Source organism: Gracilinanus agilis, chromosome 1 (genome assembly GCF_016433145.1).
Source record: "Gracilinanus agilis isolate LMUSP501 chromosome 1, AgileGrace, whole genome shotgun sequence".
NCBI lineage: Eukaryota > Metazoa > Chordata > Mammalia > Didelphimorphia > Didelphidae > Gracilinanus > Gracilinanus agilis.
The window spans coordinates 111715810-111735125 of record NC_058130.1 but is presented as its reverse complement, the minus strand read 5'-3'; the positions used below and the strand labels follow the sequence as shown (position 1 = coordinate 111735125).

The following is a 19316-nucleotide window of genomic DNA, read 5'->3' as shown; positions in this document are numbered from 1 at the left end:
AAGAATGGAGTTGGATTTCCAGGTGTTTTGAGGACAAAGCCCAACTTAATTCAGGCTTTCAGCTCTTTTCAATTTAACCTCTAGGAATCCAGAACTACTCCTTTATTTTTCAATCCCTCCCTCCAGACAGATGTTTTGGCTCCTTATCCTCTCTAGTTCTGATACTTTGACCCAGTAAAATGTGATGGCAAACAAAATGCTAGGTGAGGCAATGAACAGATCATAGAATTTTAGAATTAGAAGGCACCTTAGAGACCATAAAATTATACCATTTAGAACTGAGAGATCAGTTAGGCCCAAACTTATTTTATAGTTAAGGAAACTGGGCTTGGAGAAGTAATTTGCATAAGGTAGCAAAGGGAGGATCATAGTTTAAGACCTGGAAGGATCTTCAGACCAATTGCTTTTGATCAGAAGGAATTTTGTGGAGATGTTTTCCATCATCTTCTTGTTCCAGTTTTAATAATAATTTAATTTATTTATTATATTTATTTAATAATATAAATATTTATAATATATAATATGCAATAAATAAGTATATATTTATTGGTATAAATATATATTTATATATTATAATTAATTTAATGATAATAAATTTGACACATTATTTGATGATTTGAGGTGGTAGCTTCTAGTGCTGAGACCAGTGTTTGCCATTTTTCCTTGTGTTATTAAATAAATTTAAAATAAGATATTTTTAGAGTTGAAAATCACTTTCAGGAAAAAATTCATTTTTTTCCTACAAAATTTACTTTATAGGAAGTCTAGCAGTATCAGATTTTTAACTATATTGTAAAGCTGTGATTATCAAAACTATCTAGTACTAAGAAATAGAAAGGTAGATCAGTGGAACAGAAGACATACAACAAGCAGTAGTAAAATATCATAGTAGTAAAGATCCAAGTTTTTGGGATAAGGATTCACTATTTGCTAAAAATTGTTGGAAAAATTGGAAAGCAATTTGGCAGAAACTAGGTATAAACCAATATCTTACACCATTTACTAAGATGAGATCAAAATGAATATATAGCCTAGACATCAAGAGAGATATAAGCAAATGAGAAGAACAAAGAACATATTACCTATCAGATTTATGAATAGAAGAACAGACTTTTAATATAAATAACAAATTAATAAAATTTTACTTTATTACATTGTACAGATAGGTACACACATATTGGATGAGATACCTTCACAACCCCTTTTGGAGATGTGATTGATTTGTTTATGTAGCATTAGAATTTTACTGAAAGGTAGATGGGAGGCATAATTATGAAAGGGAATATTTTTAAAAAGCTCAGTCTTTGTGTTTACACTGGAGAGTGTAGAAACTGGGGTACATAATAGTGCTTCCTTTTATTTACTTAAAGTATGAATTTTTAAATCTACAACTGTTAGGTTGGAAAGCATGATAGTAAAAACAAGAATTCTTTTAGTTTTTTTATTTTTTATCTTTAAGGCTGACAAAGAATTTGTATGGTCTTTATGGAAACAGCTCCAGGCAACAAACCCAGATCTCACAGAAGCAGTTGGTCTGGTTATGGAAAGGTGAGTCCTATAATTGTAATTCCTTCCTGTGACATGGGGGGTGATGTTGAGTTCTTTAAGGCAGCATTAGTTTTTGTACATCTCTTGGCAGGCCCTCCTAAGCTTAAAGAGCTTTGAGGAGAGGTCTGGTGATGAACTCTCTGTAATTTCAGACTAGCCTAAATCAGTATAGAGAGACTGATCACCAAATTGACTGCACAGTGATGTCTTTTTTGGGCATAGTAAATTATCTAAAGTGAGTAAATCTTATCAGTTTCTTATATGGCATAATAGTTTGTGAACATGCTATTTTCTCTTATTAGCTTGTAAGCTTCTAGAGAACTATGTCTGTGTCATAGCTGTTTTTCTATGTCCTAGCCCTCCTCTTTAATGAAGACAGTCATTTGTACCTTTTTCCATCTAACCTCCTACTCTTGCCTAAGGACCTTTGAACCACTGACCATCACTTCCTAGAGAAAAGTTATCTTTTCATCTGCCCTGCTGTTGACTTTGCTCCTTACCATCTAAAGATCATCCTTCCCCACCCCTCCAGTAGATAATGATTTCAGTTTTGGAGTGAAATTGCCTTTATTGATTATTGAAGGTGAATAAATTACATCTTAAGATTATATACATAGCTAGGCTCAGAATCTAGTCTCATTCCATTCATTAGGCCCTAACCTTTGACCACTGAGCTGCTGGCCATCAGAACTAGGGCTTTGATAGGGTGGTCATTTTGCCATTGCTATATGCAGTCCTTTCTCACTTTTTCTTTAGGAATGATACAATCAACAATACCCTTGCTACTATGAAGTATGTGGCAATCTATGGCTTTACTATGAATCTCTGTGATTCATTGTAGTAGACTGTACAGGCAGAAACTTTCTTTTCTGACTTTCATTCTCTGTTCCCTCAAATGCAGTCATGTCAGCCCTGATCCCCTCATGTCACCCAAAGGATAGGTGAATAAACTGGCCCAGGTGAGAAAGCCAGCCAAAGATTCTTTGCTGATCAAACAGTGGATCTTCTAGGAGTGCCTATTGCATTTCAGTCCTGAGCAAAGTGAGACCCAGTAACAAATTAAGTAATTGACCAAGTTGTTAAGGATGATGGCTGCTAATAGGAACTGACTCTAGCCAGTTAGATTCTATGTGAGAATGTGCCAAATTATCTCTTTATGTCTAAATTATCAAAACACTTGTAGAAGAATACGTTTCTCTTTTAGTTTTCACGTAGAAAGAGAGTCAAGATCAGTTTTTAACTCCAATCTTGTTTATCTTGTTATCGTTATCTCTGAATTATAGGGTGAGTAGAATAGATATTATTGGTGTAGTGAAAAGAGTATTGGATTTAAGAACCCTGAATTAAAACCCTGACTTTTATCAGTAAAGGCTTGTGAACATGTTGTATAAAATGAAGACATTAGTTCTAATGTCTCTGGCTATAAAATTCCATGATTCTGTAAGAAGAAACACCAAGGTAACATTTGTTGTTTAGTCATTTCAGTCATGTTGTGACTCTCTTTGAGGTTTTCTTGGCAAATATACTAGAAAGTTGCTGTTTCCTTCTTCAGATCACTTTACAGATAAGGAAACTGAGTCAAACAGGGTTAAATTCTTGCTGAAGGACACACAGCTAGTAAGTGCCTGCGGCCAGATTTAAACTTAGGAAGATGAGTCTTCTTGAATCCAGGCCTCATACTTTATCCACTGTACCACCTTGCTGTCCTAAGGTAACATAAGATTCCATCATATTTCCTCTTCTTATTTGGAAAGAGAATAATAGGATAAAAAGTGCTTGTTTAGAGCTTATCTCCTATTCCTCCCATTTAACTTCACTTAGACTAGCTTTATTGGAAGATTTACTGAATGTCTGTAGTTTCAACTCAACTCTTAATGAGGGACAAAAAGTTTATTTTATATAAGATAATGTATTGTCCTTAGAGAAGGATGGACCCTATCTATAGCTTTCTTTAGGCAAGTCCACTGGGATTTTATATCAGAAGCCCAAGACAGCCTGCAAACAATATTTGTAATCATCAGAAGGACTATCAGTTCTTCTGAACTGAAGAACACCATACCGGCATTTAACTATGTAATGAGAACTCAGGGGAATAAAGATGTTGAAATCTTGCATTGATGCATAAGAAAGATATTTAATCTTCTCACTTTTAAAGGCTTTTGTTTTTCTGCCTGCATTACTGGTCTCATCCCCTTTTGTGGTCTCCAGCAGATTGACCTCACTCATCCCAACTCTCACTCTATTCTTCAGGCTTTTCCTATCATTAACTTCTTCTTCACTGCCTGTGAATAAGAAGGTACCTGCCTTCCCCATTCTTTGAAACAGAAACGAAATCATTACTTCTCTGATTATTTCTACTAGCTATTAACTGTGAAACTCTTTGGAAAAACCCCTTCTAGGTGATTTCTTTTCTTTCCCTTTCTTATCCTCCTTTACTATTAAAACTTCTTCATTCTGGCTTCCAGAATCATCAGTAGCTGAAACTTCTTTCTTCAAAGTTATCAGTGATCTTCTACTTGCCAAATGGAATGGCCTTTTTTCATTTCTTATCTTTCTTGACCACGTTAGCCTTTAACTTTGAATGGTCATAGTTTCTATTCTCTCCAATTTTAAGGTTTTAAGATACGATTGTCTCTTGGTTCTTATACCTTTCTGGCTACTTCTCAGTCTCTGTGCCATGCCCACTAAATGTGTGTGGTCCTGTAATACTCTTTTGGGCCCTTTTCTCTTTTTGCTCTATACAGTATTACTTGGTAACTTCATCAGTTCACATGGGTTCATTTATTTCTTTATAGGTGATTCCTGAAACTATATGCCCAACTGTAATTTCTATCTTGAATTCCAGCCCCACATAATCAACTTTATATTTTACATCTGAAACTGGATGTCCTGTAAGCATTTTAAGGTCATAATTTCCAAAACAATATATTGTCTTCTGCCCTCATATCTCCCTTCTTTCCATCCTTCCAATTACTATTAAGGGAATTACTAAATTCCTAGTCACTTAGGCTTACAAACTCAGTATCATCTTTGACTCATTCATAAAGACCCTAGCTATTGTTATCATATCTTATTTCTACTTTTTTCAACAGCTCATATGTGTCTTCTTCACTTCACTCACACAGCTTCTACCCTAATACAGGCCTTTATCATTTCTTGACCATACAAGTGTAATAGCATTTTAATTGATCTCCCTATGTCAAGTCTCACCCCACTCTATTCTACCAGTCCCCACTTATTTTACAGGGTTATTTGTTTTGGATTTATTACTCCCTTCTCCCCTCAGTAAATTCCAGTGGCTTCTTCTTACACCAAGGATCAAATACAAAATCTTGTGCTTGGCATTTAAAGCCCTTCTCAATCATTACTCTTCCTACCTTTCCAGTCTTAGTTTTCACTCTTCTCTCATACTTTATAATCAAGTTACAATGTCTTGCTCTTTCTTATATGTGACACTCACATCTCTTGACTCCCTGCCTTTGCATTAATTGTACCCCATGCCTTCAATATTTTTTCCTCATCACCTTTGTCTCCTAGCTTCCCTGACATCCTTAAACTTAGTTCAAATTCCACCTTCATTTAATTCCACCTTCTGTAGGAGGTTGTACCACAGTACCTTTCCGCAGTGCTTTTCTCTCTGAGAATACTTTCTCTCCATATTATACAACTTGTATATTTAAATTATTTGCATGATGATGATGTATAATTAGAAAATCTTGAACCCTTGGACTTCATCTCCCAGCATCCCTTTACTCCTTCATCCCCACCTTGCATATTTATGTTGTTTGTATATAGTTGGTGGAACTCTGCCTTTCGTTCTCTTTTTCCCATATGTGAGACAGGATGAGCTGCCTTTTTACTTTCCTTTTTTGCTTCAAGTTATTATTAATAGAAATAATTTATTAAATGTAATACTTGGAGTATTTGGATATTAATTTTTTAATCTCACAACTCCTTAGAATGTGAGAACATGGATAATTTTTTTCTCTTGACTATATGGAACCATAAAATTGAAAATTGATTTTAATTCTATTTTTTATTTTTAAGTTCAATTAATTAATTAATTGTGAATATTTTTCCAGGGTTACATGTTCTCTTTCCCCTCTTCCTACCCCTTCCCATAGCCAACACGCAATTCCAACGGGTTTTACATGTCATTGATCAAGACTTATTGCCATATTATTAATATTTGCATTTACATATTATTAATATTTGGATTTGGATGATTGTTTAGAGTCTACAGCCACAATCATATCCCCATCGACCCATGTGATCAAGCAGTTTTTTTTTTCTGTGTTTCTGCTCCCACAGTTCTTTCTCTGGATGTGGATAGCATTCTTTCTCATAAGTCCCTCAGAATTATCCTGGATAATTGCATTGCTACTAGTAGAGAAGTCCATTACAATCGATTGTGCCACAGTGTATATGTTTCTGTGTGCAATGTTCTCCTGGTTCTGCTCCTTTCACTCTGCATCAATTCCTGGAGGTCATTCCAGTTCATGTGGAATTCCTCCATCACCAACCTATACCACAATTTAGTTAGCCATTCCGTAATCGAAGGACATCCCCTCATTTTCCAATTTTTTGCCACCACAAAGAACTTGGCTATAAATATTTTTGTACAAGTCTTTTTCCTTATGATCTCTTTAGGGTATAAACCCAGAAGTAGTATGACTGGATCAAAAGGCAGGCAGTCTTTTAAAGCCCTTTGGGCTTAGTTCCAAATTGCCTTCCAGAATGGTTGGACCAATTTACAACTCCACCAGCAATGCACTAATGTGTCCCCTTCAACATTTATTCCTTTCCTTTGCTGTCATATTGGCCAATCTTCTAGGTGTAAAGTGGTACCTCAGAGTTGTTTTGATTTGCATTTCTCTAATTATAAGAGATTTAGAACACTTTTTTATGTGCTTATTGATAGTTTTAACTCTTTTATCTGAAAATGGCCTATTCAAAAGTCCTTTGTCCATTTATCAATAGGAGAATGGCTTGATTTTTTTTTTGTACAATTGATTTAGCTCCTTATAAATTTTGAGTAATTCGACCTTTGACAGAGGTTTCTATTATAAAGATTTTCCCCCAGTTTGTTGCTTCCTTTCTGATTCTGGTTGCATTAGTTTTATTTGTACAAAACCTTTTTAATTTAATGTCATCAAAATTATTCATTTTATATTTTGTAATATTCTCTATCTCTTGCTTGGTCTTAAAATCTTTCCTTTCCCATTTCTCTGACAGGTATACTATTCTATGTTCACTTAATTTACTCATAGTTTCCTTCTTTATATTTAAGTCATTCACCAATTTTGAATTTACTTTGGTGTAGGATGTGAGATGTCGATCTAAACCTAATTTCTTCCATACTGTTTTCTAATTTTCCCAGCAGTTTTCATCAAATAGTGGATTTTTATCCCCAAAGCTGGGATCTTTGGGTTTATTGTACACTATCTTGCTGAGGTCATTTACCCCAAGGCTATTTCACTGAGCCTCCCTTCTGTCTCTTAGCCAGTACCATATTGTTTTGATGATCACTGCTTTATAGTACAATTTAAGATCTGGTACTGCTAGACTACCTTCCTTCACATTTTTTTTTTCATTATTTCCCTTGATAGTCTTGATCTTTTGTTCTTCCAAATGAACTTTATTTTAATTTTTTCTAATTCAATTGTAAAAAAGTTTCTTGGTAGCTTGATAGGTATGGCACTGAATATGTAAATTAATTTGGGTAGGCTTGTCATTTTTATTATGTTAGCTTGACCTACCCATGAGCAATTAATGCTTTTCCAATTGTTTAGTTCTAGTTTTAATTGTAGTTGTGTTCATATAATTCTTGTGTTTGTCTTGGCAAATAGATTTCTAAATATTTTATATTGTCTGGGTGATTTTAAATGGAATTTCTCTTTCTAACTCTTGTTGCTGTGTTGTTTTGGAAATATATAGAAATGCTGATGATTTATGTGGGTTTATTTTGTTTCCTTCAACTTTGCTAAAGTTGTTAATTATTTCCACTAGCCTTTTAGTTAATTTTCCGGGGTTCTCTAAGTATATCATCATATCATCTGCAAAGAATGATAGTTTAGTCTCCTCACTGCCTACTTTAATCCCTTCAATTTCTTTTTCTTCTCAGATTGCTACTGCTAGCATTTCTAGTACAATATTGAATAAAAGAGGTGATAATGGGCATCCTTGCTTTACTACTGATCTTATTGGGAATGCTTCTAACTTGTCCCTATTGTAGGTGATGCTTGCTGATGGTTTTAAATATATAATGTTCATTATTTTCAGGAAAGGACCTTTTCTTCCTATACTTTCTAGTGTTTTCAATAGGAATGGGTGTTATATTTTGTCAAAGGCTTTCTTGTATCTGTTCAGATAATCATGTGATTTCTCTTGGTTTGGTTGTTGATATGATCAATTATGTGGATGGTTTTTCTAATATTAAACCATGCTTGTATTCCTGGTATAAATCCCACCTGATCATAGTGAATAACTCTTGCTGGAGTCTTTTTTGCTAATATTCTATTGAAGATTTTTGCATCTATGTTCATTAAGGAGATTGGTCTGTAGTTTTCTTTCTCTGTTTTTGGTCTGCCTGGCTTTGGAATCATACTGGTATCATAAAAGGAATTTGGTAGAACTTCTTTGCTTATTTTGTCAAATAGTTTGTATATTATTGGGATTAGTTGTTCTTTATGTTGATAGAATTCACTTGTGAATCCATCTGGCCCTGGGGATTTTTTCTAAAAATATCAAATGCTTCACGAATTCGTGTGTCATCCTTGTGCAGGGGCCATGTGTTCCAGTTTTAGTATATGTACTGCTGAATCAAGCACTTTTAATTCTATTTTTAAGGCTTAGGTCAAGCAAGATTTAATATTTTCCTTGGTTTTAAGTTTTATTCAGGTAATTTCAGGTCACTTGGGTCATAGTTTTATTCTATTCAGGTAACCTCAAGTCACTAGTCTCACAATTCTTATTTTGTAACTTGTATCTCCACCCTTGCAAACTTACCTAACACACATTTGGGGGCTGCGGGGGCGGGGGGAGAAGATCAAGTTTAAACTATTGTAGGCTACACCTATCCCTGCAGAGAAATCCTTTCATTTGAGGACTGTTTGAATCTCCTGCAGATTCTTCCCATCTCAGGGTTGGTTTACCTTGCCTGATGATCAGAATCATGCTTTGTTTGTGGCTAAAGGGTTTTTTAGAAGGAGAGGTCCAAGCTTTGGTAATATCAAAGTGAGATCAGAGGGTTTTTACTTTCTGGCCATTCAGAGTAAGACACATCTACATAGCTCTAAATTTTGCTTTTTCATTTTGTTAATTTCTATAGAATACCACATTATTCCTCTGGTTTCTGGGGTATCGTGCTAACCAATGACCCACCTTGCTAATAGATTTATGTTTTACTAAAAAGCTGATAGTACTTGGAACTCAGGATGAGCTTACCTTTTTTTTACAAACATGACAGTTGGGAGTCTGTCCAGAATGCAGGAGAGAGGCTGATCCCTGAAACAAACTCTTGCCTTCCTGAATATAATGTTCCAACCTTGAGGTTCTTTAGTGTGGAGGCTGCCAGATCCTTTGTAATCCTGACTAGGGCTCCTTGATATCATAATTGTCTCTTTCTGGCTGCTTGTAATAGTTTCTCTGTGGCCTGGAATTTCTTGAATTTGGCTATTGCATTCCTGGGTGTTGTCTTTTGAGCATTTAATGTAGTGAGTAATCTATGGACTCTTTCACTATCTATTTTGCTGTCTTGTTTAAGAATATCAGGGCAGTTTTCTTGAATAATTTCTTACAATATGATGTCAAGGCTTTTATTTTTTCCCAGGCTTTCAGGTAGACCAATAATTCTCAGATTGTTTCTTCTGGATCTATTTTCTAGGTCAATTGTCTTTTCAATGAGATATTTCATGTTTCCTTCTTTTTTGTCATTCCTTTGATTTTGCCTTATTAATTCTTGCTGTCTCGTGAGATCATTGGCTTCTACTTGCCCAATTCTAGTCTTTAAAGACCAATTTTCAGCTATGATATGATATTATTTTCCTTTTCGGTTTGGTCTATCCTGCTTTTCATGGCTTCCAGCAGGCCAATTCTAGTCTACAGTTTGCTTTCATTTTTCATTTCAATTTCATTTCATTTGATTTCTGTTCCTCTTTTTCCATGTGGATGATGATGGGTTCTGAAATCAAATTTGGTAGATTTTGGCCACTTCCATAATTTGTAGTATTTTTCATTTTCTAAAAGAACCTCCTAATTGCTTTAGAAAAATAGCATTAAATATGTCTAAATTTGTATGATCCACATAATATGATACTCAAATAATTAACTTTAACTTTGCCCACTAGTTTTAAGTAGAAAGTATTTTTTAAAAAAAGAATTGCCCAGGTAGCGTAAGAGAGGAATTGATGAATTAAAAGATATGGCCCAGCACGTCTATGAAGGAAAATATATAAAGAAAAAGAAAAATCCAAGCCTAGGGCCCAGGCTAAATGTTTCTACCGTCTAAAAGAAGGTCATGTTGTAAAATAATATATGCGGAATGGTTATAACATAAAGAAGAGGGATTCGGAGAATAAAGATAGCCCTTAAGATGAAACTGTCTCTGGGGAATATTAGAGATTTTTGCTGTTGAGCTTACCTTTAATGTTATCACTAAATATTTGACATTAGGGAAATATGTTTAAAAACTGCAAAAATAAGATTTTGTCCTTAAGTTTCTTTGATCAAGATTTTTCTATAGGCCTTATGCAATCAATTTAGAATGTAAAAAATTAATTTTTAAAAATGTCTTCTACTATTATAAAACCATTGTTTAAGAAATGTTCATTGAAAAATGCAGCTCTCATGGTTCAGAAATTACAGCATATTATCAGGATATTTTTAAAGAAAGGAGAGGAATATTGAATCTGTGGACAAAATTCTATCTAGATTCTGAAAAGTAAAAAGTGGATCAGTTTTTTTGTTTATTTAGAAAATTTTCCCATGGTTACATGATTCATGTTCTTTCCCCCTTGTCTTCCTTCCCCCTCCCAGAACTGAGAAGCAGTTCCACTGGTTTATACATACATGTTTTATTGCTCAAAATCTATTTCCATATTATGGTTCAGTTTTGAATCATTCTTTGCCTAGAGATTGACTAGTTTGTTTTAAGTAGGAAAGGAAAAAAGGGCAATTGAACCTGTTTACAACCATCAAAATGGTGAATTGAAACTGGGAATGTGTCTTGAATATGAGTGAATTTTCAAGAAGAGTTGGCATCTTAATTTATCTGACTCTTAAGAACTACCTCCTCAAAAAGAGAAAGACTTGTGAGCGACCTGAAAGTAAGTAAATTTTAGCTTGCAAGACTGCTTTTGAACAGATTTTAAGTAAACCATAGACAAAGTTCCAAGGATATAGGCATTTAGAAGAGATTTTTTTTGATTCATATAAAGGCAAGGAATTTTAAAATCATATACATTTTAAATGTAATAGTATGGGGGAAGCTAGGTGACTTAGTGGATTGAGAGTCAGGCCTAGAGACAGGAGGTCGTGGGTTCAAATGTGGCTTTAGATCTTCCTAGCTGTATAATTCTGGGCAAATCACTTAGCCCTCCTTGCCTATCCCTTACCACTCTTTTGCCTTTAAACTGATACATAGTATTGATTCTGAGATGGAAAGTAAGAGTTTAAAAAAATATAATAGTGACAGCCAAGGGAAAGAATTTTTATTAAATAAAGTTATATCAAATGCTTTCCTCAAGTAATAGTGGTTTTTCTGGTCATCAATAAATTGACCACTTAACATATCAGTGAAACCAAAATTAATGTTTAAATTTATTTGAATAAAATTGTGTGAATAACTCAAATTTGGAAGGTATTGAATAAGTTAGGACAAAAGGGGTTTGCTTTAAAAAAATAACATGATGTCTTAGTCTCTCCAGCACTGTTTGTTGTAATAGCACTTTACACTTACTGTTGATCTTCTAATTTACCTTTAGCCCATAAAGGCCAGTAAATCATCTTATGTCGGAAATTGATCAGTCAACTGATTTAATAGGACAAAACTTTGCAACTCAGATCTGAAGCACAATATTGTTTTATTAACTATATAAACCACTTGACAATGAATGTTAGCGATGGAGAGATTAATTTTTTAAATGATTAATTGATAAATACAGAAATGCAAAGGAAAAAATCAATAAAATTTGTTCTATTGTTAATCTAGATTATGTTTTGGAAATTAAATAGGAGAGAGCTGAGAAAACTTTTTCCTCTTAGCAATTTTAGTTGGACAGTGCTCTGTCCTTAAAAAACCTACTTTCTAATGTTAATACTGCAGAAAATGGCCAATGCCTCTGGGCAATGTGAAGCCACTTTCTTAAAGTATATAGTAAGGCTACATTAAGAACATGAGGGAACAGATTCAGTTCTTTGAGTGACTCAAAAGAAAACAAAGGGAATAAAAATTTATAGAAACATGGAAAATGCACCAGGAATCTTTGAACATAAATCAAATTGATGGCAAAAAACTTTAGGTTTAAAATTGCTACTATCTAATAGCCCTTTGTAAATTGAGTTTTAAATAGTATCATTTGTGATGACAAAATCAGAAGTGATTTTTTACCTGATTTAAGGTGAAATGTGTTCCCTTGTAAGGGTAATTGTGGTATATTGGAACTTAATACAAACTGTAATTGCTATTTGGCAAGTTTATTGGTTGCCTCACCTTAGGTGCATTATTACTCCACTGTTTAATCTCAGTTTGTTAATCTATAAACTGGATAAAAATAGTACCTATCCATAGAATTGATGGAAAGGACAAAATAATGAATTGATTGGGAAATTGCTAGCAAAGTACCTTGCTCAAACCATATGTTAAACATGATTTAATTGTTGCTTCTTTCTAGATAATTATATACTAGGCTTTAGATATAACTACTATATAATACCTTGGGTTTTCTTGTATTGTGCAAATTGGGAATTATTTTATTCCTTGGGCTCTATGCCTCAGCACAGTCATACTTTTCTAATAAAATTCTTAAGAAACTTGATTTGAAGAAGTGAATTCACATTCTTTCAGAGTGAAACCAGATTCCTTAGAGCCTTTTGCTGGAGCCAAAAATCATAATATCCTACTAGTATTCCCTATAGTAGTAGACAGAGAAAAGGCTTATAATAATTAGTCCATTATATTTTGAGCTGACCTAACAATAACTTTTATGAATGTAAACTGGTAGAACATATATGTATTTCTCAGTAATTTTAATTTGATATTCATTTATCTTATGAGACTTCATTTACAGCGAGGTATATCTTCCTATTAGGATAATTATTCATAATTATTACCATTCCTTGTCACCTCTCTTTCCCAATCTAAAGTGATAAGGAGTAAATTCCCCCCCCCCCAAATTATCCTGTGTATGTTACATTTTTCTTGTGCTGGTTATGTTTTTAATGAAACATTCTTTGTACCAATGCTTTTCTAAATTACAAGGATTGTGAGCTTAAAAGGCACATATGATAGAATGAATAGTTTTCTATGCAGAATTATTGAAAATACATTTATGCTGCTGTCATCAAAATTTGTTTTGGGATTTGTGTCATGTCTTAATATTATTGTGTTCTCATTTCTATCTAAGATTTCTGACATTTGAATGGAAATAATACCTTGTTAAAATTGTGTTACATACTTCTCTTTGGGTTGCTTTTGCCTGCAGAGTTTATCAGTTCTGCTTACTGAAGTCTTACTCATCTAAGTTATGAAATTGCCAAGGACTAGCACCCAGCCACAATGATGAAACTTAAAGAATATTTATTTTCTTGGATCACTCTTCAACTCTTATGAAATTATATGTTACTGTATTGGATTCAACCATCATGCTATTCAATTTGAGATTTTGCTATATGAGGCAAAAATTGGACTTTTGGGTTGTAAATTAACTCTGAGTTTTGATTCCAAGTATAAAAATTTAAAATCCCCACTATCTAATGTGTGCAATGAAATGCCAGGTGCTGCAAGTCTGGCAACATTCTTCAGGTGGTTATCTTTCCTGGGAAAGGTTGAGGGGACATTATTAGTATGGCTAAGGTAGGATTCTCTTGACTTGATTTCCTGAAGCCAAAAAATTTCCCATCTAGTTAATCATAAGCCTGTCTTCCATACTCTGTGAATAACGGGACAGTTTCCTACATTATTGTCTGTCAATTAACTTGTGCCTAAAGTTCCTGCTCTAACTCTGTCTCTTTTTTTCTCTTTAACAACAAATTTCTCTGTCAAAGAGGTCAGCCAGTGTAAGATTAAAAATTAATATCCAGTACTCCAAGTATTATATTTTTATAAGATTTATTAATAATAACTTGAAATAGAGGAAGTGATAGCCTTAGTAAAGAGAAGCTTCCCAGACCACATACATGGGAGAAGAGAGCGTGAGAACAGGGCCACACACACATTTATCTATACAACATAAGCATGCAACTTGGGGATGGAAAGGAAAGGGATGCTGGGTAATGTAGTTCAGGGGTACAAATTTCTATTTACACATTCCCCCCTGTGATCCTTTGGGAGATCAGTCTCCCCAAGGGATCATTTTAAACATAATCAACTGAAAATTTAAAAGATTTTTAACTAAAGGTATATACAATATTGCAACTTCTAGAGGGAAATTTCAATAATATGGGGATAAGAGGAAATAAAAGAGAAAAATAACAAAACCAGTGTTGGATGCATTGACAAAAAGCCAGTTCGGGGCAGTCCCCTTTGGCATAAGGGTGTACATTCAAAATAAATGCATTCAACCCCCCATAGTTCAAATTCACCATATCTCAAAGTTTACTCTGGATCTTTTGGTGCAGTGTGTGATCTCTGCAGACATTTTCATAGTGCCTTCTCCAAAAAGTTCACCTTCTGGATTCTGGGAGGTAGTCTCTTGTTCTAAATTGGGCTCAAATTTAAATCAAAGTTCACAACAATAGTCTCTCCCCTAACCCCAGGAGTATAATAACACATTCCCCCCCCTGAGGAGGATACAGGGATGCATATAGGAATCATGCAGGGATACACGGTTGAATCATATGGCATATGAATCAATTATCAAAAATATCAAAGAATCCAAAGAAATTAAAAAATAACCAATGAGTGAAATATAGAATATCAAAAGCAAGAAAAAATTCTAGGAAAATGGAAAAAAAATTCACAAATCACAACAGGTTCTTGTAGCGATCCATGTCCAATAAACCTGCAATGACAATCACTCAGTAACCCAGTTTAGCAGTCTGGTCTATAGTAAGTTGACACATCATGAAAGAAAATAGAAAAAAAGAGACTAGATCTTGAAACAAATGGGAAATAGCATTCCCTGGTATGAATCTTTTCTTCATTTTCCTGGATAATGGAGCCAGAACAATCAATTTTAGGTACTTGATAGAGAGTCTGGTACAAGGAAGTCTTGCATTTAACACATGTTCAACAGCTGCAACCTCGAGTCTCACATATGATCAAGTCCTTGCACTCTTAATGCAGAATGTCATCAATCCCCTTAGCATTGGTTTGGACTTTTTTACCTTTCATGCTCGTGTGGCACTTCGCAGGTCAACTTCTGTGCTCTTTTGTGGTCCATTTTCCTTGATTCAGACATATTCATCAATCAAAAGTCTCATATTATTCAAAAAACTAGTGGCAGGTTGCCATAGTCCAAAGCTTTTTGAGTAGGCATTTATGTTAGGCAAATGGACATCTTAGCTTATTCTATTGCAAAAATCAAAACAGTTAAAAATATTTTCAATCCTGGTGACATGTGTTTTAAGTATAAAAAATGAGAGAAAAATCAAATACTGTTTCGCACATGTAGGAAGAAAAACAAAAGTATTAAAAATATAAGAAATTTATATATTTCACAATCACAGATTATGCCATGATCCACAAATGAGGTAGATAAAGCAATGGAGGTATAGAAGCAATAATACATTCAGGAAAATAAAAAAAAAATTACAGAAGGCACATTAAGTCAGTATGGGTCACTAATACAGATTTTATTTTTTGAAGTAGTATATGTGTTGTCCTACAATGGTAATTGTTCAAGTACAAGGATCAACCAAATACTGTGTAACAAAATAGTACAGATTCAGCAAAAGGGAAGTCTTATCACAATCAATAGTCAAATACAATCAGTATAGGCAATTATTCATTATCAACACAAGGTACTTGTTTTACATGACTACAATGAATCCATAAGTCCCTCTCCCCAATTTTAATGGCTGTAATCAATATGGTGTAGTCCAGTGATGGGCAAACTATAGCCCACGGGCCAGATGTGCCTCCCTGAAATGTTCTATCCGGCCACATGACTTTATTCCTAATCCGACAAATACAATGAGTAGGATACAATACAATGAAACTTCGAAAGTGTTGCCTTAGAAACAGACTGACAGATGAGCATTTCCTTTCCTTTGGCCTCCTCTTTAAAAAGTTTGCCCATTACTGGTGTAGTTAATAGGACTTGGAATGGTCTGTCATAAGCAGGTTCAGTCGACCCAGAATGTTTGAAATTCTTTATGTATATGCTATCACCTGAGTTTAAATCATGAAGGGAGAAGTCTAAGGACCCTGCCTGAACAGCAGCTTCAGAGTCATGGAGTTCTCACAATTTCATTTATATGTGGCAATGGTTGTATCCCCTCATAACAATGACGTATAGGCAGGAGTAAATGGTTGTGCCAGAATAGGTGGATGTTCAAATAGCATCTCAAATTGTGAGATGTGTAAATCATCTGGGTTGGCTTCTGAGATAAAATAGGCCCAGAGGTAGAATTGCGGGCCATTTTAAATGAGTCTCAGTGCACAATTTGCCAATCATAGTTTTAAGTTCTTTATTATTTCAACATGGCTGGAGTTCTGGGGATGATATGGTGTATGAAATTTAGAAGTTATCCCCAAACATGAAGAAATTTGTGGTAAGTTTGAATCAGTAAAACGAGTTCCCCCTTCTGAATCAATACATGCTGGCAGGCCAAAACGAGGAATAATTTCTTTCAAAAGGACTTTGGCAACAAAAGCTGCTGTGGCCCAAGCAGTAGGAAATACTTCAGGCCACCTGGTCAGCTGATCGACTATGACCAGACAAAATTTATACTGTCTAGCTTTGGACATAGAGATAAAATCATTTTGTAAATGCACAAGTGGTGTGTAAGCAAAAGGACATCTACCAAAGGCTTTTCCATGAAAAGCATGCTGATTAAAGGCCTGGCAGGTAGGACAAGCTGTACATACTTTTGAGGTAATTGTAGTTATTCCAGCTGCTATCCATACTCTTTTAACAGAGTCCGCAAGGTGCCAAAATGACCATGTTTGTGGATTGAGTGACAAATTTGGTTATATAAAGTTCTAGGGAACAAGAGTTTGCTGTCTCATGATACTCATACCCCATTAATCTGTTTGGCTTTAAATTTTTTCTTCCATTTTTCTACTTCCTTGTCATTATAGGAAAGGAATAGATCTAAATCATCAGTAAATGTTAGTGCAAAATTAATTCAGGTTCTTCCAAGGCAGCTAGTTTGGCTGCAATATCTGCTTGGTTATTTCCCCTGGAGATGAAGTCAGTGCCACATGTGCATGCAGAGCAGTGAACAATAGCTATGACTTTGGGGAGCTGGAGGGCAGAAAGAATTTCAGTAATAAGGTCCGCGTTGGCAATACATTTTCCAGCTGATGTTAAGAATCCCTTTTGAAGCCATAGCATGCTGATGGCATGACATATGCCGAATGCGTAATGGGAGTCCATGTAAATTGTGACTCTCTTATTCTTTGTAGTGATATAGGCATGTTTCAAAACTGTGAGTTCTGCTTTGTGCGCTTGCATGTGAGGGTAAGGAAGCTGACCACAGAGTGACAATTTGGTAACTACCACAGCTCCAGTATAGTGCATGCCATCCCTTATAAACAAAGAACCATCTGTAAATAATCTTAAATCCGAATTATCCAAAGGGGGGGTGTCCAGTAAATCATTATGCGGTTTATCAGCAATGGACACTAAAGATGTTCAGTCATGTAAATGTTCTCTGGAAGTTGGCAAATCAGGGAGCAAGGTTGCAGGATTAAGAACTCCACAGTGTTTTAACATGATATGTTCATTATTCAATAGGGTTATCTTGTATCTCTTAATCCTTTGATTGATAAATGCCTGTGTCCTAAGTCTTAATAACAATGCCTTGACCTTGTGTAGGCACATTATGGCCAGAGGCCATTCTAATACTAGATTAGCAGATTTGGTTACTAATAAAGCCAAGGCACCTACTCCTTTAAGGCATAGTGGTACTCCTGAAGCTACTGGGTCAAGCTGGGCCAAATAGTAGGTTACTGGACATTGAGAAGGTCCCAAGAATTTAGTTAGAACACCTGAAACAACCCTTCTCTGTTCATGGATCTATAAAGTAAATGGTTTATCATAATTTGGGATGCTTAGAGCAGGGGCAGACAGGATAGCCTGTTTTAAATTTGAAAGAGCTGTCAGGTGTTCTATTTCCAATTTAAGTGGTTCTGGGACCGAGTTTTTTGTGAGTAATACAAGGGGCTTAGTGATTTCACCATAACAAGGGATCCATTGCTGACAAAATCCCATTGCTCCAAGAATCGCCTCAATTACTTTTTAGTGGTAGGAGTGCTTAATTTTTGGATACTTTCAATATGTTTAGGAGAAATAGAACAGGACTCAGCAGTTAAAATGAAACCCAAATAATTGCACTGTTGGGAGACACCACTGAACTTTGTCTTTGCAGATCTTGTGGCCTCTTTTATGTAGCTATAATTAGAGATGCTTGCTATCCTCTTGGCATGCTGTAGCATTTGATGAAACCAAGAGCAAATCATCCATATATTGCATTAAATGGCTGTATTTAAATTTAATGGCATCCACATCGGCAGTTAAGAACTGTGTAAAAAATGTAGGGCTTTCAATGAACTCTTTTTTTTTTAAATTTTAAACCCCTTAACTTCTGTGTATTGACTTATAGGTGGAAGATTGGTAAGGGTAGGCAATGGGGGTCAAGTGACCTGCCCAGGGTCACACAGCTGGGAAGTGTCTGAGGCCGGATTTGAACCTAGGACCTCCTGTCTCTAGGCCTGGCTCTCAATCCACTGAGCTACCCAGCTGCCCCTTTCAATGAACTCTTGGGGCAGATAAACCCAGGTCCCTAGGAACCTTTCTAGGTGAAAGCAAAGATATGCCTGGAATCCTCATATGTAGGTGTAGAAAAGAAAGCGGAGCAGAAGTCAACTACAGTTAAAGTATGTAGCTGTGCTAGGAATAGAAGAAATAATAGTGTTTAGGTTGGAAATTACATGGTGTCTCTTTTTTTCTTTTCTTTTTTTTTATTAGACATTTATTAATATTTGTTTTTAATCTGTTTACATACTTTATGCCCCTACTTTCCCCTTCACCCCCCGCTCTCCCCCCACCCATGGCCAACGCACATTTCCACTGGTTGTAACAAGTATCCTTGTTCAGGCTCTATTTCCCATTCATGTCCACCTCAGTCCATGCATTCAAGCAATTGTTTATCTTATATGTTTCCTCTCCTGCAGTCCTTCCTCTGAGTGTGGGTAGCATCTTTACCATAAATCCCTCAGAGCTGTCTTGTGTCATTGCAGTGCTGCTGGTACAGGAGCCCATTACATTTGATTTTACCATAGTATATCAGTCTCTGTGTACAATGTTCTTCTGGCTCTGCTCCTTTCGCTCTGCATCACTTCCTGGAGGTCTCTCCAATTTGCATGGAATTCCTCCAGTTTA

General features: G+C 35.3%; 1 protein-coding gene and 1 pseudogene across 1 annotated transcript in view; one reads left to right on the top strand and one right to left on the bottom strand.

Moving 5' to 3' along the window:
* The first annotated feature begins 1463 nt into the window (after positions 1-1463).
* Positions 1464-19316, top strand: part of CNTLN (centlein) — a 427627-nt gene continuing 409774 nt past the window's right edge. Inside the window, exon 1 of the mRNA XM_044677223.1 lies at positions 1464-1548. Within this exon, the coding sequence (XP_044533158.1) occupies positions 1541-1548 (8 nt within the window). The 5' untranslated portion in view covers positions 1464-1540. The remainder of the gene's footprint in view (positions 1549-19316) is intronic.
* LOC123232752 lies at positions 8288-8378 on the bottom strand (annotated as a pseudogene).